General features: G+C 44.1%; 1 protein-coding gene across 1 annotated transcript in view; it reads left to right on the top strand.

The window, feature by feature from the left end:
- The first annotated feature begins 1,138 nt into the window (after positions 1-1,138).
- The window catches only part of ext1b (exostosin glycosyltransferase 1b), a 133,557-nt gene continuing 107,396 nt past the window's right edge, over positions 1,139-27,299 (top strand). The window contains exon 1 of the mRNA XM_084918632.1: positions 1,139-3,062. Within this exon, the coding sequence (XP_084774758.1) occupies positions 2,119-3,062 (944 nt within the window). The 5' untranslated portion in view covers positions 1,139-2,118. The remainder of the gene's footprint in view (positions 3,063-27,299) is intronic.

Below are 27,299 nucleotides of genomic sequence, written 5' to 3'. Positions count from 1 at the left end.
ATATTTGCCTGCAGAGTTGCATTCATGTTCTTGGGGTCTTAGCCCCTAATAATAACCCTACACTTTGGAATCCTGTCCAGCATGTGCAGCCAAACTACTATCAAACAGGATGGAGCAGCTGTGCACAGAGTCACGTCTATCTGTGACTGACTAAATGTGGTCACTTCTCAAGGAGCATTTCTCAGAGGTGGATGCACTGACGTAAATATCGATAGCATCGAAGCAATCGGTACTGGACCGATATTAGTGCAATAGGATCAGTAAGCTCAGTATGTAGCCCACTAAACTTTGATAAATTAATAATAATAATAATAATTATTATTATTATTATTATTACTACTACTACTGGAAATGTAAAAACTATGCATCAAACACTACAAAAAATGTCTGAATCTTTTTGTGCTTACTGTCACGTCTATTTTATTTATATTTTAACAACATAATTTGACCCCCAAAAAGTATCGGTATTAGTATCGGCAATACTGACACTATATTTACTTGGCATCGGATTGATAAAAAATGTGCAGTATCGCACACTGATCAAGCAAAAACCTGGCTGACTTCTCATTAACTTATTTTGTCAGCTATTAATAATTGCCGTTGACAAATGACACACAGACAGTCACAAAACCATCCTCTCTAAAACGGGAATAAAGTCAGAAGAAAGAAGAAGTGAAACTGTATGTAATTTAGCAGGAACTGATTTCAATAATATTTGATTACTGTTGCTTTGTTCAGTTACTGTCTGTAGTTTTCCCTTCAGTCTTTCCCTGTCCACATCATCAAAGTTGGGCACATTCAGGTTAAAGGATAAACAGGCCACAGAGAATACTGTGGGAGAAATGCAGAAAAAAGACAACTGACTATAACACGCGCGGGTAAAACAGAAAACGTTTGATCCAGCCGCAAACAGCACGAGCGTCTCCGTGAGATTTTGACGAGCCGCTCCTCCCGAACGCTATCAGCTTCTGTTAAACTGAGAGTGTTTTGCTCTCTGGCAAAGCTCCAGTTTCCATATAGGCTTACAATTAGATAATTTGCACATGCGGAAGACTCCGGTTATGAATGGGTGCATTCCGCTAGCCCCGCCTCTTCCGTTCCCACAGTCTGACCAATCGGCGGCGTCTTTGCGCCGATGGGGCGTCGCGTCGGCTGCCGTCGTGTCGGGATTGGAATGTTAGCGACCAACAATCGGAACAACTGAGCACTCGGTAATTGGACACTAGGATCAAGGAATCCCGTCTTTTTGAACATTTTCTCAGCTATTTAGTCAGTCTGAGGTCACCGTTTGTTACCCGCGTGTCTTCCGGATAACTTCGCCTGCCGTGCGGCTCTTCACCGACGAGCTTTTTATTGAATAAGAGCGCGTATGTGGGGAGGTTGTAATAAATAAGAGAAATGCAGGGATTCGTCAGGTTACAGTTGTGCCGCTGAGCTTCCTCCTGCGCTACGACGAGTCCCCGGTTTTTTTTTCTCCGCTTCTCCTCACACGGGACCATGGAGCAATAAAAAGGGGAAAAGGAGGGGGTGTGTGGGAGAATCGGACGAATTCACCCAGAGGCATTTGGATACACGCGTGGTGGCCGTACCGACGTGTTTTTACACTGCCCGGTCAGCGTGTTGCCGAGTTTAACATCCAATCCGGGCTGTACCTTTACGTCTGGGAGAGCCTCGGGGACCCCAGCCGCTGTTTATCCGGGAGGACGGAGTTCCCAGGCGGCTGTCTGACAGTTTTCCATTTCAATAGCCCCCCACCCTCCGTGCAGCCAGGCTGAATGAGGGTGAGAAGAAGTGCAGGAGAGAAGAGTGGCTGCATATGATTGTGTCCGAGAGGGTCCGGAGAGCGCTGATCTTTGTAGGTGCACCAGAGCCCGGCTTCTAGGCGTTGTGCGATATGGTGAAACTCTACAGAAGAGGGAGAAAGGGACAAGACTTCTAAAATCGCCCACATGCACTGGATCAATTGCTGGATTTGGGAACCGAATACGCAGAAGGGGGGTTGGGGATCCTTGGAGGCTGCCGGAGGATGGAGCGGTGTAGTCGGGGTTAGTGAGAGCCTAACTTCGGGCCACTTTACATTTCTTATTCCTGAACAACTCGCCCTTGTTTTCAGGACACATGCAGGCCAAAAAACGTTACCTGATCCTGCTCTCCGCCGGTGCGTGTCTAGTGCTTCTCTTCTACCTCGGAGGGGTTCAACTTCCAGCGGCGAGCAGGAGCCGGCATGACCGCAGCAGAAACGGGCACCGGCCCGAGCAGCCCTGGCCTCACTTCTCGGACCCTTTACATCTTTTCCTGCCCTGGGATCAGACCGACACCGAGGACTACAACCTGCACATATCTCCGAGGCAGAAGAGGGACATCAACACAAGTGTTTACAAAGGCAAAAGGTGTCGCATGGATTCCTGCTTTGACTTTTCTCTGTGTCGAAAGAACGGATTCAAAGTTTATGTTTACCCCCAGCAGAAGGGGGAGAAGATCTCAGAGAGTTACCAGAATATTTTATCGACCATCGAGGGGTCCAGGTTTTACACCTCGGACCCTGGACAGGCATGTTTGTTCGTTCTAAGTTTGGACACTCTGGACCGGGACCAGCTGTCCCCTCAATACGTCCACAACCTGAAGACCAAGGTCCAGAACCTGCCCCTGTGGAACGACGGCAGGAACCACCTTATATTTAACTTGTACTCGGGGACGTGGCCGGACTATACGGAAGATTTGGGCTTCGACATCGGTCAAGCCATGCTGGCCAAAGCCAGCATCAGCACTGAGAACTTCAGGCCCAACTTTGACGTGTCCATCCCCCTCTTCTCCAAGGAGCACCCGCGTACGGGTGGAGAGAGGGGGTACCTCAAGTACAACTCCATCCCGCCTTTCAGAAAATACATGCTGGTGTTCAAGGGGAAGCGCTACCTGACCGGCATCGGCTCGGACACAAGGAATGCCTTATATCACGTTCACAACGCCGAGGACGTGGTGCTGCTCACCACCTGCAAGCACGGCAAAGACTGGCAGAAGCACAAAGACGCACGGTGCGACAAGGACAACGCAGAGTATGACAAGTAAGTTGGAGCAAGTAGGGGGGAAAGTGATTATCTGTTGGTTATTCTTTTTAATCTGTGCTTACATTTCTTTAAATGTTATTATTTATTTATTTGCGCTGTCATCACTCCAAACTGCGCAGCAGGAGCGCATCATCCACAGTTCTCACGCTGTGGCACAGTGTGTGTGTGTGTGTGTGTGTGTGTGTGTGTGTGTGTGTGTGTGTGTGTGTGTGAATACTTCAAACGAACTCATCAAGTGAAGTGTCCTTCAGAACTGAAAATAGACACTGATCAGCAACATTCACAAGTTTGCTTTCCATTGAATTCATTACCTTTTTAAAACCCGAACCTCTTTGAACCCACCCACCCCTCTAAAACTGCAGGTCATAGTTTATATCTGACTGCTTTACCCCTCCACCCCAGCTCCTTTCTCCCTCTCCTACCTGAGGTAAAAGATCTCCAGCCAGGCTGTTAGCTCTCTGGACACCCCTCCCCTCCCTCCTTTCCTCCCTCCCCTCACTTCTTCCCTTCCTATGAAGGAATCCCACCACCACCTCCCTACTGAAGCCTTTTAAAAGGACATGCATGGGCATGTTTGATTTGCACCCTGTACTTAGTGCAAATTAAGTGAAAGTTGGACCGTGGGAGTTTTGGGCTCTGAAATTAGAGGTAAAAATGACCCAGTCATGACAAAAATACAGCTTCTCACAGTTGAAGGTGCATGCAGTGTAGTTTACGTTGGCTGCCGTGCCTAACATGTTTGGTTGAACGCGAGTGTGAATAAATCAGTCAAAATGGGTTAATTACACTTTCATTTCTGGGAGTTAGTGGCGTGGTTTCCATTTAGCCCCCGGGGACAGTTGATTACCTCTAATTCTGGAGGTATCAGGTTTTGTCGAAGTGGTAATTAATGATTCCCCCTTGGGATCAGCAGCTGTACTCGAGTGTTTGGTATGTTTTAATATAGGGGGCAATGTTTTCTCAGGTTCACATATTTGGATTAAGCGGTGAACTCGACTGCTCAGGTTCACTTGTGTGTGAGTGGCATCTGCTTGATTTGCATTTATCAACCTGTGGATCCTAGCGTTTGCAAAGAATCCAGAGTAAACTCCAGGCGTGTGGTAACAGCACTTGTCAGCATTGCTTCCAGTGTGTGTGTGTGTGTGTGTGTGTGTGTGTGTGCGCGTGCACCTGGTGTCAGGGTTAAGGGAAAGGACAGATGGGCAGCATATGGGAAGTTAACACAGACGTATTCACTTTCTGTTAATCAGAAAGATGGAGAAAAAGGAGCTGCTGGGAAAGATGGCACTTGCTTGGTTGAGAGACAAAGTGACTTTCCTTGAACTTGAAGTGAACTCAGAAACCAGTGTGTATGCACTCAGGAACCTCTTACCAGACCTTTTGGTAATGCGAAAAAAAAAGCTCTAACAAAACTTCACAAGCATGCACTTGTCCATCCATTCATCATCCCCTTTTCCTTCTCCTTCCAACATTCCCCTCTTCTCCATCTCCCTGGATGCCTTGGGCTCGGTGTCACCTGGAGAGATATGCCATCCATTATCTGACATTCCAGTCGGCTCTGGACAGCCTACCTCTGCTCCTCTCATGGCTCTGTTTGCTAAAGGATCAGGCCTCATTCTCACAAAGGCGGCTTTGCCTCTGGAAGATCTCAGCACTGTAATCGGATGATTGATCCAGCTTGATGGCAGTGGTTCAGGGAAACCTGAGTCTTCACTGCCCATTCTTTCTGCCATAGCGCGTTTCACAGTCGAGTTAATTTTGATCAATGCTGCTACATCTCAGTCATTTCATTTCCAGCTGCAATGCTGTATTTGATTTTTGTTCCCACTAAAACTCAATAAATCCAATCACATTTTTACACAGCACATTTACAGTGCAGCTAGATTTGGGCTGTCAAGCCGTACATCTCTCTGTGGCTTTAGTCTTCTTTGTTTTGGTTTTTTTCCCCAGGTTATCGAAGTTCTCAGGTTTCTAGTTTTCTCTGGTATTTGGCACAAACGGGGCAACGCATAAATTTTGCTCTTGTTGTGATTTAGCAACCTGTTTAAATTTAATCAAACTGATGCCTCCCTCTTAATCAAATTTAAAGCCCTTTGGGTGCCAAAAACCCTGACGTAGCTCTCCAAGGTAAATGGATCTATACGCAGCTGGCCCTCTGGTGTTTGCCAGTGCTTCATTTCCAGAGGCTGAGGGCGGACAGGCGATGCCATGCGGGGACGCTGCAGTGCAGGAACTCAGGAATGCACACACGTGTCACAGCAGCTGTTAGCAGCTGAAGCAAGACCGCTGCCAAAGCAGAGTGTCTGCACAGCGCATGTACCTGGATGTACCTGTGAGCAGTACCTGGATGCTTTTAATGTACAGTGTAATTCAAAGTTTGATCCCAAAGAATAAATCATATGATGGAACACAGACTTTAAATAGATGGAGGCAATCAGTGCAATCAAAGCCAGGATAGTGTTGGTTCTAAGTTAGCCAATCACTCGCTTCTCTTTTCTGTGTGGCAGGAAGTTGTAAACAACCAAGTCCTATAAAGTCGGACAAGTGCAGTTCGGCAGTATTTAAAAAATAAAAGTGAATGATCGTACATGTGATGCGTCAGAATAAACTGGCACATGACCAGTCATAGCTTCACTTTGCAAACTAATCTGACATGTTTTGTGTTTTAGCAACATTTGAAATCCATTAATCGCACTGAAGAATGCGATTCTTAGTTTTAAATGGCTCTTAAATGCACACGGTATTTTGTTCGGACAGTGGTTGATCCTGCACCTGAAGGAAATCGGTCAGCATTCCACATACCTACATGCATACATACACGGTGCCATGGTTGGTGTTGCATCCAAATTCATGTTCTTCTTTTTTCCCGACCTTTGACCTTGCAGCCTTCTAGAGGAATGCTGCTCTACAAAGGTATGCAGCAGGAGGGCAGAGTGGAAGCCGGTATATAAGTACCAAAACCGATTCCCACCCACCCACACTCATCACACGCAGACACAAACGCACCACGCTCCACACATTTATTCAATTGATTTTCTTAGCCGCAATAGCTTTCAATTGGAGTCACTCTGGTCCACTTCCATGGCCAGGCGCTGATGAAAGGAGCCATTCACTGTTACATTATCCACTGGGTTTTCAGGGCTGCTGACAATAATCCAGGGAGAGGACAGTGAAAGGCTATTACGGCTCCACAGTTGAAAAAAGTTGATGTTGGGAGGAATTCTGCAGCAGTGCTTTGCTTTGTAGAGGAATACGTCAAATTGGGGATTATTATAATAATCTTTTTTGTTCTTCGTGACTTGAGGAGTGCAAAATAAAGTTCCCGATTCTGTTAAATGGTAAGCATGTGTCATCCCCCACGGTTTTTCAGGTGTGAGCTTTTTCCGTTGTGTTATGTGAATTGCTGAAAGTACATCATTATTATCATTGAGTGTTCCATTAAAGTCTGACTGAGCATGTCCTTTTTTCTTTTTTATTTATTTTTTCCTCTTTGTTGAAGCCTTTCTCCGGCTAACTGCAGCGTCATCATCCCCCCATTTAATACTTAACCAGCTTTGTTGACTCGTATTGACTTTGTACTTTAGCTACTTCACTGGCAGCTGCCGCTCAAGGTCACCCGGGGGACTTGAAAACCCCGACGAGAGAGGGAGGGCAGCGACGAGGAGAGGTAGAGGGAAAGATTTACAGAACGAGAATGTCAAGAGGAGCTACGGAAAATGCGTCCGTGTTTGCAAATGCCCGTGCTCGAAACGGCGCAAGGAGAAGAAGATGAGCAAGTGGGTGTGATATTGAGTGATAATAATGGCAGCAATGTCGGAATGAAAGAAACGGAGAGTCCAGAAAATTGTGCGTGTAGTGGGATTTTTCCTATTAGGAGTCAATGACGGTAACATCAGCCAGGCACTGTGGCATTTTCATTTCCACAACTGTGTCATCGGCAGAAATTTTTCCCACTTGAGAAAATTATCTTGGAAGCATGAGAGGCTGAGAGGGAGAAATGGGGAGAGAGGCCGGCCTCTGGCCCTCTTGCGTCCCCCTCCTCCCCTTTGTTGTCTCTGTTTTACTTTCCCTTCTTACCTTCTCTCCCCCCTCTTCTGTCTTCGAGCAACATTGAACTGAAGCAATGATGTGATTTGTCTCCCTGCCACAGTTTCATTTCCATAGGATATTTTTTTCCCCTTCTTTGTCTTTTTTTATTTATTTTTTTTAAAATTCAAAACAACGTGGCGTCTGACACATTGTTGACAGAGCGCCACAGAGTGAGAGACAGTAGCTGATCTGGGCCAAGTGAAGAAAACCAGCAACATTTCCTTTCCACCTTATCTCGGTTAAACACAGGTTTGTTTTTTAAAAAAACGAGAGAACAAAAATTGTGAGTGGGAATAACGACATTCACCTGAATGTCAGCTCGGCGGCGTCGCCTGATAGCGGCCTCCTGTTGGAGAGCGGCGCGAGTAGCAGACACAGTTGTGTTGCTTACCTCGGTGTTTGGCAGGAGAGGGTGTCACACTCCCCGGGTTGCCATTGTTTGTTTTTCTGTAGTCAGATTAATAAATCATGAATATTTCATGATTGCCTGCTCTCTCTTAGATAAAGTACTCGGCTCGTGATGGGGAATGTTAATGATGTGGAGAATAATTAGTCTGAATGTGGTGCAGCTTAATTGGGACTCTTTGATATTTTTTTGTGTGTGCATGTGTGTAAGAGACATATTTAAGCCTATAACTACATAAAACCCTCTGTTTGTTGTGTTGCGTTATCTTATCCGTCTTAAATCCCCTCTACTTTCACTATCTGTCTTTCTCTCGTCTCATTCCAACCATCTTCCTGTGTGTTTGAGTTGATCCAGCTCCTCGTTGTGACACGCAGGGCAAGTCGCTAAAAGAAAAAAGCCCTTTCCAACTTTCCATCTCATGTTTTCTTTGCAGCAAACAGTCAGAAATGTAAAGATATTCATTTTCCAGAAGTATGAAGCAGAGGAAACTGACACATCCACACAGTTTTGTGATGGAGCACTTGTGAAAACTGTTAGGAACTGAACCTCTGCTGTCAGACATTACAAGCCTTTGTAATCAGTTGACCAGGTTTTTGAATATGCTAGCTAGACTTGCTACTAATGATCATCCTTTAATCAACCAGTTATTGATCTCAAGTATCCAGTGCCCAAAGCAACAGCTTCAAATGTAGTTTTGTCTAATCAATAGTCAAAACCCCCCCAAACTAAGGCTAATAAAGCTAGAAGATAACTGAGGAGATGAAAGGGTTGAGTTACTCATCATCCTGATTTTCTTTTTTTTTAAAAAGTCTTTACTAAAATAGAAGGTCACCTGTTGTAAAAAGCGTTACCAGTTTATTTCCTGTCTTTCAACTCAATTAATTCCCTAATCATTTGATTTCTGCTCATCTCCATTTGTGTGTCTTTCACATTCTACTCGTTCTCATCGGTGCAGTTTTGCTGGTGTGTGGCAGCTCATCTATTCACGCCAGTGTGTGCGTGCACACCCCTTTGGGCCCTTTGTCTGAATGTGTGTGTATTTGCGAGTACGCACAGGATGGCTGGGGTCACGACCCTGCTGTCTGTCCCCTTGCTGAGTGACGAAGGCAAAGCCCCACTCGCTGACCCACATTCATTGAGGGATTATCAGGGCAGCCAAGCCGCCCCTGGCCTCAGATGAGGTGGCAGGGGTGGAGGGGTGGGAAGCAAGTGAGGGGAAGAATCGAGGGGGGTTGGATGGACATGAACTCGGCACATACACACACGCACACATCGGATCAGACGGCGCAGTCCAAGTGCAACATCCTGCACCCCCTCCCAGGCCAGCAGCTGGCTAGGTGGTGGAGAGAGATTGATCAGCTGGGAGGGTTCCCCCCAAAATGAAAATCGATGGGAGAATTAGCACAGCAGTGGGCCAGCCCCTGGCGTCATTTTCTCTATTAAAAACTGCTCACTTCCACTCTGGAGGAAAGAAAGAGGTCCAACGGCTTGTTGTGCTCGTGGTAACTGTAATTGAAAGAGTGAGAAATAACAAGGCATCAAAACGCCTTCCCTTCCCAGGACTGTCAGGAAGTGTTTAAGAGGAATGAATTAATAAGAGACACAGGCACAGCGGTAAAAGTTAACTCTATTCTCTCCCTGTCTCTTTTTTTTTTTTTTCTCCTTCCTGTCACAATTGAAGCGTGCTCAGGCTTAACTAGTGCCGATGCAGTGATGTAAAAAGTTTGCAGGCAGACAGGTAAGTGAGTAGCTGCGCGTCTTTCTGACAAGCCCAGAACAGAAAGGGAAGAGGAGCAAGAGAACGAAGCTGATTGGATCCCTGTGAACTCAATTAAAGTAGACAGGTATGTGACTGGCTGAGGCAAAAAGCGATGATCAGGACAGACGCGTGATTGGCTTCTCATTAAAATCTCCGCAGTGAAGGGATGAAAGGAAGATACGGCTGCTGTCTGCACGTTCGGCTCGTGCAACGGAGACTGAGTTCTGACATCTGTCTTTTCTTTTTTCCCTTTTTTTTTCTTTTTTTTTTTTTTTTGGTCGACTAAGTTTTTGAGAAATTCTCACATCTCGGTTTTCTCTGCGTAGCGTGGGGGCATGCCGAGACAGGACAACTCCGCTGTGAGCGCACACTCCCGTCTCCATCATTCCAACATTCCCACCGTTAGTCGCTGTAGTCTTTCTCGCCACGTGTCCTTGGATTTAAATTTCTTTAACCCATAAATATCTATCATTCGTTGAGTACGTCTGACACATATTTGCTGCACTTTATCGCTAACTGCCAGTTTCTTGCAGCAGTGCATGGGGGTTAAATTTATTTAGGGTTGCTTTAGGGAGCGTTTTATGAGTGTTTAGGCTGTGGGACTCCCACGTTTATTGTTAGGATTCAGCGGCATTGCTTTCGTATCAACTGTGGTCATCAAAAAAAGATCTCCTTTAAAGTCACAACTAAACAGAGACAGTTATTCCCTCATTCTTCCCTCCTTTTCTTGCTCTAGTCTGGACTAGTTAAGCAGACGCAGGTTTCACTTTGAGTAAGTTAGGCTGCAATTGTAGAGCTGTTACCGTTTTGCTTTAAAACTGTATAGGGTGTGTTTGTGTGGAGGTGGCTGGATTTCCGGCAGCCCAGTGATCCTGGGGATTTGCCTTTTGGGCTGAATGACTGCCTGGTTCCCAATCTGTGGATCACCCAACCACTGTTCTATTATCAGTGATCATCAGTGGGCAGAAACCATGACCTTTAGATGCACTCACACAGACCTCTAGTAGAAATATAAACATTTCCTTCCAGGGGGAAAACCCCCCCACACTGATTACACCATAAGTCCATCAATATTTGTTACAGGTTTCCCCTCCTGGGAGCTCTGTGCCTCCTTTGGGACACTGCAACAACTCCGCAGGGGAGAGTGGAGGAGGTGGGGTGTTAGCTAGTTTTTATGGCCTTGCAGAATAGCAGCTTTTATGGCCCCGAGAGACTGTTCGGCAAACACCTACTGACGGCACATCAATGGGACGGCGGATTGTTTGACGTCAACTTATATGTTGGCGTCCTTCCTTCACTTCTCTGTCTCAAGAGTAAAAACAAACACTTAACCCCTCTCCTGGTATTCATATTCAAATAGTAATGGCAAAGGGAGGAAATCTGAGTAAGAGCAAAGAGAAGGAGAATGAGGAGGAGGTGGTGATGTTGGAGTGGGGGGAGTTTAAGAGGGCAATAGCTTAAAAAAGCATTATGTCACTGAAGAATGTGTGCATGGCTCAGTGTTTAAGGGGCCAAGGCTTCAAGGAGAGAAAGAAGGTTTTGTTGGAGCAGCTCGGGCTGCCTGGCAGACTGATGGAAGGGCTCTTATCCCTGTTTGGTCCATCTTGCTTTATGACTTCCACTCTTAGGGTGTAAAAGTTGGGGCTGCCCCTAGAGGGGTTCCATTGTGCCGAAGTTTGCTCTCTTTCCAGAGGGAACCCCCGGGCCTCGTTGACACCAATGCCTCCCCTTTCACTCCCTCGTTTTCACCGCTCTCCATCAAGCCTGCCTCTCCCGCCGCGGTGGCCTCTCCTCCTGTCTGCATCTCTTTCCTTTTGGTTTTAAATCCTGGGCGACAACTGGCAACAGCGGCCGCTCACACGGCTCCAGCCATCGACAACCAGGCTCTGGTTTGGCAGATTTCACAACACTTCACGGTTCAGTGGCTTAGCCAAATCTAACAGGGAGGAGGAGGTGGCTGTGGAGGATGAGAGGATATGGTTACAAGGAAAGAAGGCATCTGGTCTCACCAAGGAGAGTCCCAGTATGCCCAGAGCGTGGGTGTGTGATTGACCGAGAGGAAGGAAGGAATTATGGTGGTTTATCGCTGTTTCTCCCAGTTTCCCTGGCAGCTTGTTTGCCGGTGCTGTTGCGTGGTGTTTATTCATGAGTTTGATAGGGCCTCCTTTTCAGATCAAGCAAAGGAGTGCATGCTTGTCTTTGAGAGGCGATGTAGGACAAAGTGCAGCTGCTGGTGGTAATGCTGGATATTTCAAATTAACACCCACTCGTATTCTCTGCAATTTCTTTCTTCTCCTTCCTCTCTTACGTAGTCATTTCCTCTGTCTCACACTCCCACAGCCTAACAAGCCCACATGGGCAATATTCAAGTCTGAATGCGTGCGAAAAGTTAGGAAAATGGAATACTTCTCATGAAGTAATAAGTGGCTTGGTGAATTTTTTCCACAGGTTGATGTGAAGTTGGTCTGCAGATCGAGTGCAAATTCCTGTAAGTCAGTGCTCTGCTGCTTTATCTGCAGCTCTTTCTGTGGCTGTATTGCCAAGCTGTAGGATGCTTTTTCTTGTTCAGTGGCTTCATTTTTGCCCTGCTGCGTCATGACTGGTGGTGCCTATCCAACTGCATCCTTTCCATACAAGCAGACCTAAAAAAAAAAAAAGTCAGTAAAGGATGGGTAACTCGAGTGGGGAAAGCCAGTGACTCTGAATGTGAGCCACTGAGGTGAAAATAAGAAAGCAGAAAAATGAGGTGTGGGGGGGAAAGAACAGCAGAGCATCCTGCTTAGTTTAGCAGCTCGACAAGGTGTGTTTTCCTTGTGGGAGTGAATTGAAGTGCTTATTTCCCCAGAAAGTTGGGACACGGCAGCGCTTTGTTTTCAAAGTGTCTTTTTTTTAGGTCGCTTGCAAGTCGTGCCTTTATCTGAAGAGGGACTAATGAGCGAAGCTATGGATCCTTCATCTTATGCAACATTTGGATCCTGTAATAAGATGGGAATGTGGATGGCAGCAGTGAAAACGTTTGGTAAATGGGCCAGTTAGTACTGAGTGTGGAAAATCAGGGAACACGATTTGAACAGCAGTATCAAGTATCAGCCCGAGGTGAGATACACTTGACTTGAATACCCGCTGCTCTGCTGGAATCTGTTGAGTGGCCATCAGTTTAAGACTTCCTGCACCTTCGCTGTGCACGTCTACAAATATGTGATTTTTTAAGGGAAAGGGCTTAGGAGACAGATGCACTGCATGCACATGAGGTTGAGTTCATGTTGCACATATTGAGCGGCTGCATACATGGATGTGTTCTTTCCGGCTATTGGCGGCTTTAGGCTTATTCATCTTTGCCTGCTTAAGGAAAGTATGTAATTGTATGACCTGTCTTTTTCTCATTTTCCCACTCACTTCCCACACACTAATTATGTTTGTTGGAAAAACACAACATCAATTTGAGGTCTTGTGCCTTTTTCCACTACCTGGATGCACATTCAGACCAAGCAGTGCAAGGAACTGCCCACTGGGAAGCTCCACCGAGAACTACATACCTTTTAAGGCATTTTTTCCTCCTTTCACTTACATTGCCAAAAGAAATGCAAGCGATATCAAGCTTGGTGTACAAGCTTAGCTTGGGTTGTAATTCCTTTGACATACAGGGAGTGCAGAATTATTAGGCAAGTTGTATTTTTGAGGAATAATTTTATTATTGAACAACAACCATGTTCTCAATGAACCCAAAAAACTCATTAATATCAAAGCTGAATGTTTTTGGAAGTAGTTTTTAGTTTTAGCTATTTTAGGGGGATATCTGTGTGTGCAGGTGACTATTACTGTGCATAATTATTAGGCAACTTAACAAAAAACAAATATATACCCATTTCAATTATTTATTTTTACCAGTGAAACCAATATAACATCTCCACATTCACAAATATACATTTCTGACATTCAAAAACAAAACAAAAACAAATCAGCGACCAATATAGCCACCTTTCTTTGCAAGGACACTCAAAAGCCTGCCATCCATGGATTCTGTCAGTGTTTTGATCTGTTCATCATCAACATTGCGTGCAGCAGCAACCACAGCCTCCCAGACACTGTTCAGAGAGTTGTACTGTTTTCCCTCCTTGTAAATCTCACATTTGATGATGGACCACAGGTTCTCAATGGGGTTCAGATCAGGTGAACAAGGAGGCCATGTCATTAGTTTTTCTTCTTTTATACCCTTTCTTGCCAGCCACGCTGTGGAGTACTTGGACGCGTGTGATGGAGCATTGTCCTGCATGAAAATCATGTTTTTCTTGAAGGATGCAGACTTCTTCCTGTACCACTGCTTGAAGAAGGTGTCTTCCAGAACATGGCAGTAGGACTGGGAGTTGAGCTTGACTCCATCCTCAACCCGAAAAGGCCCCACAAGCTCATCTTTGATGATACCAGCCCAAACCAGTACTCCACCTCCACCTTGCTGGCGTCTGAGTCGGACTGGAGCTCTCTACCCTTTACCAATCCAGCCACGGGCCCATCCATCTGGCCCATCAAGACTCACTCTCATTTCATCAGTCCATAAAACCTTAGAAAAATCAGTCTTGAGATATTTCTTGGCCCAGTCTTGAAGTTTCAGCTTGTGTGTCTTGTTCAGTGGTGGTCGTCTTTCAGCCTTTCTTACCTTGGCCATGTCTCTGAGTATTGCACACCTTGTGCTTTTGGGCACTCCAGTGATGTTGCAGCTCTGAAATATGGCCAAACTGGTGGCAAGTGGCATCTTGGCAGCTGCACGCTTGACTTTTCTCAGTTCATGGGCAGTTATTTTGCACCTTGGTTTTTCCACACGCTTCTTGCGACCCTGTTGACTATTTTGAATGAAACGCTTGATTGTTCGATGATCACGCTTCAGAAGCTTTGCAATTTTGAGACTGCTGCATCCCTCTGCAAGATATCTCACTATTTTTGACTTTTCTGAGCCTGTCAAGTCCTTCTTTTGACCCTTTTTGCCAAAGGAAAGGACGTTGCCTAATAATTATGCACACCTGATATAGGGTGTTGATGTCATTAGACCACACCCCTTCTCATTACAGAGATGCACATCACCTAATATGCTTAATTGGTAGTAGGCTTTCCAGCCTATACAGCTTGGAGTAAGACAACATGCATGAAGAGGATGATGTGGACAAAATACTCATTTGCCTAATAATTCTGCACTCCCTGTATAGATTCAATAAAGCCTGAACTTCATAGTATGTACATTAGTGTCATGTACAGACTGGCTAACGCTTTAGCAGTTTTGCATGTGTGCTATGTATTCAACCAATCAACATGTTCTAATGCCTGGATCATTCACTCTTATATTGGATTTATGCCACTGTTAAACTCTAACCCTGTTGAAACTCTACGCCCTAACCTGATGTTCACCTTTCCCAGAAATGCAACTACATGACACATCAGCGCAGCCCGTAGAGGTATAAATGCTGGCGGCAGTGTTGGTCGCTTCAATGCAAATTTGGAAATTACACTTTGGTTAATAACAAACGAGGACCATTTAGCTATCTTAGAGCAGGAACTAAAAACATCCTACAACGAAGCTCTAAGTTCATTTTAGTTCAAACTGCATCTCAGAGCATCGTCTGTGGAAAGTTACAGAAATAGCCCGACACGATACTCCTTTGACTTTCAAAATGCTCATTTGAACTTGGTTAAATGATCTAAATGTTTTGATGTGAGCTCAGATCTTTTCATATACTTGAAAAAAAGAACGAAAAAATTGTTTGAAAAGTGCTTTTCCAACACTTTTCAAACATGAGACTCTAGCCTGCAGAGGGTTTTTTCTTTTTTTGTATCATTGCCTCTTTATTGAGCTTATAGGCCAAAGTTTGAGGTCCTGCATGTGTGTCTGTGTGAAAGAAAGCACATGTATTAGCTAGTGGTTCCAGTCAGGAGTTTGTGGAGTATCTGGTGACTACAGAGTATTTGCCCATAGCTACATAGCTGACAGTCTATAAATACACAAGTATACTACTGGGATCACTGAGTTTTCAGGAGCTTAAGGAAAGCATGAACTAGTAAAGTCCGAATATACCTGCTATCTTTCTGTGTATCATGTGGCCTAGACAGCCGAGGATTGCTCACCTCTTGTGAAGTGTTTGCACTGTAGCCCACAAGGGGACAGACAGAAATCCAGACAAGTATGTGCTACATTTACACTGCAGTCTGAGCTATATGTGTGTTAAATTGTGCATCTGCATATGCATATGTGCATGGCTGTGTATGCTTCTAGGCCTGTGTGTGTGTGTTCCCTGTAGCAAAGTAGTGCTGATTCAATAGTGTGTCTTTCCATTCCCACTCTTTTTTCTCCCCCTGCTCTCCTCTGTGAATGTTCTCCTTTTAAGCCTTCGGGCGAACCTCCTGCCCGGCCTCTTCCATCCCTGTCCGCACGCAGACATACAAGCGCACCCCACTCCCACCCTCCCACGTACTGTGCAGCATCTTGTTTGGCTGAAACCCGGTGCTAACTCTAACTGTGGCCACTCATGTGGAACCCCTAGAAGCTACAAACATGAATAATGTATCAGCAAAGGAGTTTTTATTCATGTTTCTTTTTCTTTTTTTTTCCCTTTCCATATTAACTAGCATGTCTGCACAGACACGTCCAGTTACACAGCACAGCCCAACCTCCTCGTCTTCTCAAGGGTATGGCCAACCTCTGGATTTCACAAATATTTCCTCTAAGCTGCATGGGGGAATCTGACTTCCTGTACACTCTCTTTTGACCAACAAGATAAATTCCATTAAAATTTTACCCACTATCTGAGAGTAACCTTTAAGGCGTATTTTATTTGTTTTTTGTTGTTTTATTGAGGGGGCCTGGGATCATGTTGAGCGAATTGACAGAATTCACATGGTCCAAGAAGCAGAGGATATTTATTACTCAATAAATTGCATTTAATGTGGCGTTTGAAGCGAGACCAAATGAGCCTCAAAGGCGCCGGCATCACTTGATGCTGATAAACTTTTTAGAGGACGACTCAGGGGAGGTTTCTGGGAACAGGAACAGATGGATTACATCTCCTCCAAAAAATAGGTACGGTGCTTTGCATTTTCCAGCCACCATATCTGTTGGGATGTCTGAGGCTAGAGCCCTGTCTTACATCATCCCTACCAGATCTGCAGTACATTATTCATTTTAAATATCCCTAAATAAATCAGGATATCATGCGACACAAAAATCTGTAGAACCTCTTTTTCTTATTATGAACCCATTGTGTGAACTTTAAGACTTTGGCTGCTAGGTGTCTTCCATTAAAACTACGAGTGATCACTTCTTTGTGACCAGTTTCACCTTGATGACACGCAACCTCTTGTAGCCACATAATTCCCTACCAACCAGTTGTTACCAGGGGTTCGCTGACCAGTCTGCATGACTTTGGCTTAGCAATCAATTTCACAGCACCTGCTTGCGACCTCACAGAAACGATCTGGTAATGCTAAATGTTCCCTAGCAGCTGGTTGTTGCCATCCAGTTGCTAACCAGTGTCTAGGCCAGCGGTCTCCAACCTGTTTTGCGCCACGGACCGGTTTGTGCCCGACAATATTTTCACGGACCGGCCTTTAAGTTGTCGCGGATAAATACAACAAGATAAAACTAGTACCGGTACCAAAAAAAAGAAGATTTATTCATAACACACGTGAAAAGACCCAGGAAAACCGAGTTAACGATAAAAACGATAACAAAATAACGCTGAAAACCGATAAAAACCCTGAAAACCATACATTTCACACCTGAGCCTCAACTCTCGCGGCCCGGGGGTTGGGGACCGCTGCTCTAGGCCATTGCACAGTTTCAAGCAATGCGCGATACATACAAAGGTTTAGACAGTGCTGAGTTAAATTTTAAGTTATGAGGTAGTGAAACCCTAAAGATGATGTAACAAGCATAGACCCTTGTGTTGTTGTGTACAGATAACATAGATTTAAGCTAAGCTGCTATGAGCATTGATCATAGTCTCTGCTCTGAGTGTTTTAGTAGGTGCTTGGACACACAAGAGGAAAAGGCTGCAATCATCTTTATAACATGTTTGAGGAGGTTTGAGGCTTGGCCACACTGTAGAAAGCTTCCACGCCTTCTCATTTCACCATTCACTAAACTGTGTGACTCTTCTATTCATCTTTTTTAATCTCACAGTTTAAAACAGAGATCTTTCAGAATTCTTTTAGGTTAAAATTTGATTTTTCTGTTTAATTTTTGTGCCTATTTGCTCTTTTTCTTTCTTTCTTTCTTTTTCAGAGACTTTAAAACAATTCAATACCCTGTTGCAGTAATATGGCTAAAAGTTACTGATATACAGTATATTTCAGTTTTTCCATGTCTGTTTGCTCTTTAATGCTGAATGGATGACAAATAGTAACTAAAAGTCCAATGCTGGCCACTTAAAATTTCTGTGCAGCTTAAAAATTTAAGCGTGGTTTGTAAATTTGAGTGAAAGATAGAATAGATAGAAACTCTGTCAAATCCCACCAGATCCTTAATGGATTAATAGATGGAGACAATATTGGTGCCTCATCCTGTCCCGTACTACGGGTGTAACTACCCACTATTTTATCCTTTCATTATGGGCTCATGGAGCAGTAGCAGAGCCAAGTTTGGATTACCTTCGCTTTCCAAGCTAATCAGAGCGCTAGGGTGGGATTAGCATCCACTAGCCATGTTATCTTCTAATCACTTCAAAGCTGTCACCTGCCTCTTTGGTGCCAGCGTATTATACTGTTTAACTCATATGCTGCACTTTCACATACATGAACCTTTTGTTAAATGATTTAAGCCTATTTTCAGTTAATTAGCATGTGGGACTTTTGACTTAATGTTTTGTGAAGTGTTTTGTTTTTTGTGATGTAAATGCGTGTTTTCGGATTAAATAAACTTCACTCAAAGTATTTAATGTGGAATCGTTCATACTGGATGATCAGCCAGGCACCGACACTGGCTAATTTCTAACTTTCCCAGCCCTGACAGGTAACCCAGAGGCCATCCTGCGCCTACGTCCAATTTACAAGGAAGTCCATTTCACGCTTGGCTGATGTTTGCACAGTGGCACAAGTAAATAGTCGCGCGCATACTCGCAACCACACACTAATACGTCGTTAGCGTGGAACCTCCTCACAGGTAGTGAAGATCTAAAATTTTCCACAGTGAATTGTGGAGGGACCACCACAAAAAACTTACCTACAAAATATCCTCACCCAGCCAAACGTGGACAGGGCTCACAAGCTAGCAGCCTCGGTATGAGCAATGAATCTAAATAGCTACAGGGAAACTATGGAGACAAGTGAAAAAGGAAAAAAATATAATAATAATGCTCTGTTATCAGGTGAGGTACCTGGCATTTATTTTGTTATCTTACTCTGCTGCACCTGCCTTTGTTTGGTGAGATAAAATATGTCAGCAGGTAATGGAGAGTGTACAGCGGCACATTTTCAGTTAATTATTTGTGCCCGTTTCCAGTGGCAGAGCACTTTGATTTCAGTTGTTTCAGTGAGAGAAAATCCTGTAACTTATTGCAGTTTGAGAGAAATTGTTCAATAATTTCTTTTATTAGGAAATTAATAGATTGCATTAAAAATAGTTTTTTTTTAAAAATATGCATCAGTTATAGCTCTCAGAAAGAAAATCAGAGCTGATAAAAATCGATATGAGCAGGTCGCATTTAGAAAATCTGAAACTACAGTCTCTTAATCTCTATTTTTTTTTTAATAGCAGAAATGTTTATTTACTAGTCAGTTAACTTGGAACAAACACTTCAGGGTGATGTATAGATATCGGTGATGTGTGAAAGTGTTGTAAATGTGTAATAATAGGTTGTAAATGTTTTCATTCACAAGGAGCCATTGGTTTTTTTCTTTTCTTTTTTTTCGTTTTCCCGGGTTATGCACGGTTTAGTTTACGATTTTAGTGTATTTTCACTTTTGTTTCTGGGAGCTTTTTATCATATCATGATCAGATCCCAAAGCGTTTCTACCCTCTAAGGTCACTCTGGTAGTGCAGCAACTGCACTGTCTAGTTAATAATTGTCAGATTACATTACCCAACATAACCTTATCAAGGCCATAATGTGTCAGGCTGTCACTCCTTATCAGTCTGTTACCGCACGGATGGATGCACATGTGCATACATACAAAATAAACATGGATGTGGAGAGGGGGAAATCTGGCCCGCAAACCAATGAGCCCGTTTATTGTACCGAGCTCGGCGGTGAAAGGCGTGCGGGCGGCCACCAACGACCTTTTTTAAGGTGTGTTGTGTTTATAACTCCTCTCTTCTAATTCATGCTCATTTACTGTCATGATGATGTGCAGCCAGCACTGACAAAGTAGAGTCAGGATCCGCGAGCATGCACGAACACTGCGCTCACAGGGTTGGGTGTGTTTGGTCACTGAGCCGTGCAGCAGTGAAGGATTATTTTAACTGTATATGAAACACTGCTGTCAGCTTGGAGTAGAGAGCAAATCATATGAAATCCCCTGATGTTGCTAAGAACTTATTCAGAAAGCTTTATGCATGTGTTTTGTTTTTATGAAGGTTTCATCTGTGGCAAAGTAGCTGCTAGGATCAGAGTGTATTCTGTTAATGGGTCAGTTAATAGCTAGTAGTAGCACATCCGTCATTTCTGAATCAATATGGCTGTAAGAAAGCACATATATCTGTGGTCACTAAGAGCATAAAAGGCCAATGTTCTGTGTTAATTCCCGCCTTGCTGTCCATCTGTGCGCATTTGTTAGTTACTGTGTTGGTAAAGCAGAGTCCCTTTAGCAGCGCAGTGAGGACTGCTATAATCAAAAGACTGTAATAGCATTTGCAGCCATTTCTAATTGATGGTAGAGATCTGTGTGGGTACCTCTCCAGCCTTACTCCACATGATACAGCAGCAGCAAGACACTTGAGCACAGAGCACGGCACGGCAAACATCAGTAACGGCACACACGATATCGAGGAGATGATAAGTTAGGAGCTCGGGCAGAGATGGGTTGCAAGACAGCAGCCATTGTGAGCAGGCTAAAGTAAAAAGCATGTTCCTTAACTGAAACTAAAGCTAAATTAATCGATTTCATTAACGAAAACTAACACGGAAACAAATAAAAACGAAACAAAAGCATTGCACTGCATGCCGAGGCTGGTCAGAATTAACGCTGTTCTCACTTGATCATATTAGCATAGACATTAGTTGGGTTATTGATTACCGTAGTTAACAGAAAATTTGCTGTCTCCTCTTATTAGAAATTAAACATCTTTGAATTTTGGATCGTTTTGCACATTTTATCCCTTTGTTTCTGACTGGCGGTATTCTGTGGTTGAATTTATTATGAATACTCCTTATTCCTTACGTCCCTCAAATTCCCATTGTTGCTGAAAATGGAAAGTACTATTTAAACTTAAAGTTCAACCTCTTTTGTTTCTCCCAGCATTATCCGATGAAATGCTAAAGGTAACATTATGATAATCAGTTCAGATTGATGATCAGCAATCACCCCCACTCACTGACTATGAAGCCATTGTTGTTTAATGCACTCAAACGGCTTGTTTCCTCACAGCGTAATAAGCCTGATGGTGCATTTCATGAATAAGTTATAATTTCTTATGACAGTAGGAGCAGTGACCTTTACTTCAGGGAAGGTGAGACAGGTTGAATGGCAGTATAAAGTTTAAATGCCCCACGATGCTCTCGACAGCGTGTCAGTGATTTACTTTCGCGTAGTCATCAAGACACTCGTGATGGATTTTGAAACTCTTAATGCCAGCGTTAAGTTTCCTCGCCCTGCTTGTCTGTGCTGCATGTCATGGCAGCTTACAACAAGACCCACAAATGTTCCATCTAAAAATAGCACGCAGCCTCAGAAATCCACATCGTTAGAATTTTTTATTCGTATTTCTTGCGAGGAGTTCACAAGATATCTGACTCTGGCAGTCGTACGTCTTTTCCAGCCAATGTGATACGGGTGCGGCTTCAGCTTCTCCCGGTGATGAATGGCTGGGTTTGAGGCGATCTGAACAGGAGGCGCTAAGTGAATGGCCTTCACAGACAATAGGTGTTTGTGGCTGCTGGCAGGAAGGTGAAATCCCAGAGGAGGAGGCGCTGCTGATCTTGCAAACAAAACAGCTTTAACTGTTTGCTGCATTTTCTCGCACGGATCCTGTGATCGAGTGCGGGGAAGTAAACACGAGCTGGACTCATGATGGTTGCCTTTGACATAAGACTTTGGTCTGGAGCTGGAGATCCCATATAAATCACAGAGAAACCTTTTAGTCTGTCAGACTTTAAATGCTGAGGATAGTTGTGGAATTTGAGCTTCTTTATAGAGACTTGTTTTTCGAATCCTGACTTTTATAGAGTTATTTTGAGGAAACCCACCTATATGACACCACGGTTGCACTCTGACAGCCACGAGCAAACTGAAAACCAAAGCAATTTTGATTCATTTTTGGGTACAGTAGCAATCTCAATCTTCTATCAACCTCATCCCACCTTTAACTGGAGCATTAGTTGTTGGATGCTCTTGGTCAAGGCGCAATTATGTAACGGGGAAAAAAAGAAAGCGAGTTGAGGCTCGAGATAGCTGAATGGTCCTGATGGGCCTGCCGCAGCATGATGGGAGAACATTTGTGGCAGTAATTTAGCACATGGGTGCTTCCGCCGCAGGGGTTATTGCATCCGTCACGCTCGGCTGCGACCACGCCGACCCCTCGTTTATGTTTTCAGGCCGGCCGGCAACCCTGTAAACTCACTGGCTTCCAACAATAGAGCGCAGAATGAGACGCAGCAGACAGCGAGTCGGGGAAAAGGTGGAAAGGAGAGAAAGCCAGGGAATCCAACAGGCATGAATAAAGCACATAAATACACACAATCCAAAAAAAAGACCCCCAAAGAGTGGTTATCTCCGCCGTCCATCCAAATATAAACAGAACTTATTTTGGGGTTATAATCAATACGCCGAAGCTTGGAGAAAAGGAAGTGAGAAATGACTTTAAAGGTACAGCCTGACGGGCGAAGTAAGGCAGGAAAGAAGTTACAGACGATGAGAAATGTTGTGCTCAGATTGCAGATTGCGTCGGGCCGGAGCGGCTCAGACCACAGGAAGCCTGAGACCACAACATAAACAGAGAGCATGTGTGTTGCTGAACCCTACCCGACCACAGACCCGCGACCAAAACAGAGAAACAGACCCGCTCTGTGCGTGCGCGTGTATAAATATGTATGTATATGTACACACGTGTGACAGTGTTTGTTTAAAACCACAACATAACGGAGGCAAACAGCTGCTCCGACCAGTGTGGTCAGCGCTAACCTCTGCTGCGTCCAGAGCTCATTTAACATCATATTTTCAGTCTCTGGGGTGTTTTCTGAGTGGAGGCAGACACCTCTGCTCTGCCCATATTAATTAAGGACTTCTCTAAAGAGTACTGTTGACGTAAAGGCCGTGCTGTATGAGTGTGTAGTGTATGTATACACTACTGCCTTCAGCAAGGACGGAGGCAAGGGGAGCGCTTTGCAAGTGGGGTAAAATGCATGTGGATAATCAACTAGGCCATGAGGAGCATAAATGATAAGAGTAAACTGTGCTGGCTTCAGTTGTGCATCCTCTTTGAAATGTTACTAATGCATCGTGGCCTCAGGATGTGATATATCATCTGCCTTCTCTCTAGGGTGGAAGTCTAAAGAGGAAATTGAGCTTTATAAAGATACAAATGATTCGATATCAGCAGATCATTCTAAACACGATAAATGCATGCACTGTGCAAAAGTCCCGAGCCACCTCTCATCTGTTTTTTGCATGAACAAAAGGTTTCAATAAATTGATGTGTTACGTACAAACATACATGAAATACATTATGTAAAAGTCTGTACAGTTCTAATGAGCTTGAAACTAAAATATCTGGCATGGTCACCTTATTCTGTAGTAGAGCCTGAATGCTCAAAGGCATTCTTTTTAAAAATGTATATTTAAGCGCTCTTCAGGAATAGTTCTCCAGGCTTCTTTAAGGACCTTCAAAGCTCCTCTTTGGATGTTGGCTGGTCTTTACTCAGCTCTCTCTCAAGATGTTCCCACACTGAAAAATGAAGCAGATTCCAATCAGACTCTTTTCAGATGGTATTGCATCATGGATCATATCTGCATCAGTTTTGACAAGATCAAAGTCATGATTTAGAAAACGCCTAGTTTTATAGACGACTGTAGACACTCGCTGCTCTGCCATGATCTGACTGTACATATTAATGGTAATTTGAACCAAAAATGTCAAATTTGGGCTCTGTTGTCTTTCTCCACTCATTTTCAGTCCAGTTCAGGTGTAATTTGGTGTGTTTCCCAGTTTCCCTGCCTTTAAAAATGGATTCTTAGTAGCGACCCTTTGATAGTAGGGCTGTGCAATATGACCAAAATCTCATATCCCGATATAAGAATTCTATCGTCCCGATAACGATATAAATCACAAAAATGTAACATTTTCTGTAAATTCTGTGAATCTCGGGCAGCTCGACTTGCGGGAAGTGTTTCCAGCTGCGCGTCATGTAGCTGGAGTCGAGTGTTTTAACCGATGCATGAAACGATACATTTTTAGACATAAGTTGTAAAGGCCGCTGTTTTCTTTGTGAGTATTTATTACACGGCGTGCTGCGGGGAAAAGCCTGTTCTAACGTTTGAGTCTAAGGTTTATTTTTTAGCACCTGGCGGCTCTTTTTTACTTCTCATCCGTAAATAATCTGCTTTTTCACGTGATTCAGTTTATTTTGAAAAGTCTCAACAGGATCTTGAGCTTTATAGTGAAAGGTTTATGTGGAACATAAACAAGCGGACACGTGATGCTGTTACCGTCGTTGTTGCTAACCACAACCCATAAAAACAGGCGCTTGTCCGTCTGTAGTGTGGTTATATAAAATATAAGAGAAAGAGAGAACTTTAAGAAATTAATATAGCCACTACAGTGACCATCAAAACGATGAAAAAATATTGCCGTAAACAGTTTATTTTGCGACACCACGAAACAAACGATAGCGTAAAATGAAACGATAGACGTTTTTATATCGTCATCTGATATATATCGTTATATCGAACAGCCCTATTTGATAGAGACCATTTGTGATGAGAGTTCAGGAAACAGTAGATGGATCAACTGAAGGGCAAGATGCATCTCAAGTCCTGCCTGTGAAAATGTTTGGGGATGATAAATTTTCAACTTATTCTGATCCCATCGTTGTTGTTTTCAGCAACTGGAGGGGAATTTTAGTTTTATCAACACAGTGATGCAACATAATGAAGTAAAATCTGTGTAATCCTGCCCTAATCATCCTTAGATGAAAAGTAATTTCGCTCAAGTGAATAAAAAAAAAAAAAACCTGAAAATGGAAAAAGCTACTTAGCAACAAAACATAGGAGCACCATGAAAGTATATGAAGATAATAATAACATGTTGACTGACTGTTGGAGCAGACGGCACAGAGTAAAAAGAAACCTAGACCGTTTTCATTCAGGCATAAGAAGCTGCATCGTTTCATGTGCAGATTAGTTCCATCATCTAATTGCAGAAAGGATAAATAAGTCCTCGGTAAATGAAAGCAAATGTTTTAGTTATGCCAAGCTGCCAGTCTTAATGATGATGAAAAGGGGGAGGGGGAGATGCAGTTTATTATTATTTTTTTTAAACCGCCTTCATCTGTTGGTTCCCAGCCTCTTATCCCTCCATCTTTCTGGCGGGGGATGAGCAGACAGCCAGGGGTGAACCATGGTGCCAGGGGAAAATTAGTTTGCTGTCTCAAGGGGAAACCCGAGGTGTGGACTTTGCCCCGATTGTTTAGCATTTCAAAGGATGGCCGCTGAGAAAGGAAATGAAGGGTGTGGAGGGATGGTGGGACTGGAGAGCAAGAGTGAAACTGTCCGGGAGAGATGGAGTCTGCCACATCAAGAGCCCTGACCCTGTCCCCAAGTTAGAGCTTTCTCATATCGATTAGTTATGCCATGTCACCGCCATTGTTCCCCGCTTGTCCGGGAATCTATCTCCTCCCGTCTCTGATACAGTACTTCCTGCAAAAGCCCCTGGAGACCGCAGACGAGTCTTAGCCCTTCACATCCCCTCTGTATCACATTGAGAAAAGCTTTATAGCCGACAGTTGCCAAGAAAGAAATGACTTGGTGGCGGTGGGGTAAAAGAAAGGAGTTTGAAAACGAGCATATGCGGTGCCATTTCGACCCCCACCCCCTTCCCTTGTTCCGCTTCTCCCTCCCATGCATACACACACTTACACACAGACACATGCACAATCCCTTTCTGCCATAGTAACCACCCGGCTTTTCCCAGTCCCAACCCTTTTTCGCAGGCCCGTCACTCGGTGTGCCGGAAAATCCGACTTTCTCTTCAGTGAGGGATCAAAGCTCAAAGCTCAGTCCAGCCGGTGTTTGAGAAGTCACATTCTTGGGCTTTCCGCTGATCCGCACGGCCTTGACTCGCCGCCCGGTAGCGGAAAAATGTTGCAGTCATTTGTCCGGTAGAAAACACATCTCACATTTTGCCTGTTCTTTTATTCCCTTGCCCTCCCTCCCGGCTTCCGTGTAGATCATGAGTCATGCACACGCTGGCACACCTTAGTGCTTTCCAATGTATGCAGAGCCGTGTGTGTGTGTGTGTGTGTCGACAGAAGGATTACTCCTCACATGGGGTGGGTAAGGATGAACTGAACTTACCTTGACCCCTTTGGCAAGGGACAGAGGGAACTTAGTGGCCTGTAAAAAGACCGAAATAGGAAAAAAGAGACAGTGGAATATGTCGGTCGAGAGGGATTTAATGGGAGGGATGATTAATACGAGGCATTTGTTATGACTCTTCTTTTCTTGTTCCACAGCCTCTGTTAACTCCAAAGCTGGTGGCATTGATCAAATGTGGGACAGCTGGAGTTGAGTTTCCAAGGTTAAAAGCAAGAAACGGGAAGAAAGAACAAAAAATGAGGGGAGTGGGGTGGGAGGGGGGTCATGTCTGAAGTAAATCTTCCTGAACTGTTTGGTTTACATGAGAGGCTTTAGTGGCTTAAAGCTTTAAAAACTAACCCCCTAAAAAATGCCTTTTTCTGCAACTCTTACTCTGCAATTCAATTCAGCGTTATTAATATGGCGCCAAATCACAACACCAGTTGCCTCAATGCGCTTTATATTGTAAGGTAGGTAACGTAGTAATCATATGACCCCCTATGAGCAAGCACTTTGGTGACAGTGGGAAGAAAAAACTCACCTTTTAACAGGAAGAAAGCTCCGGCAGAGCCGGGCTCAGGGAGGGGCGGCCATCTGCTGCAACCAGAGAAATTCCCCTTCCCCTTCCCTTCCTGCTCTTCTCTCCACAGTGACTCAGACTTTCCATCAGACTAACAAGGAAACTTTTTTAAATGTCACAAGAAATGAAAATGAAAATCAGGTGCTCCTCCATTAGCGTAGCTGCAAAGAATACATTTTCTTTCCGAATACAAAACACAGCTCCATCAGGAAAAATGAAATCCTTTTTTCATTGCCTTTCATTCCTGCAGTATTTTTCAAAAAAAAGTGTAAAAACATTTTAAAACCTGCATGCATGCATGCATCCCACAGCGCCGGTAATTGGCAAGTTCCCAAAAACAGTTTAGGAGGAAGAGAAAGACGACTGAGAGAAGCACCTTGGCCGAGCAAGCGGCGTATTAAACATAAAAATGAAACATACCGGGTATCTTTATGAAACGCGTATCCGTGGCCTTTATCCATTTAAAGCTCCATTTCAAAAATCAATTTGTTAAACGTTATCAGGTTCAGTTATCGATCGGACTACAAGCAGCTGTGGACTCGCTATAATACAGTCAGTGGCTTCCTAAAGCTCAGTGTGGGATATGAGGAATGGTTATGGTGTTTTAGTTCCATTTAGTGTCAGTGTGCGCGCCCGGCGAGCTGTGCTTTAGTGTCAGACTGTCCTTTTTGTTGAGTGTCACATTTTATTTTT

This window comes from Perissodus microlepis, chromosome 22 (assembly GCF_051167445.1).
Source record: "Perissodus microlepis isolate ML-2025 ecotype Zambia chromosome 22, ASM5116744v1, whole genome shotgun sequence".
Taxonomy (NCBI): Eukaryota; Metazoa; Chordata; class Actinopteri; order Cichliformes; family Cichlidae; genus Perissodus; species Perissodus microlepis.
The sequence above is the reverse complement of the archived record's forward strand: the minus strand, read 5'-3'. Positions and strand labels throughout refer to the sequence as shown.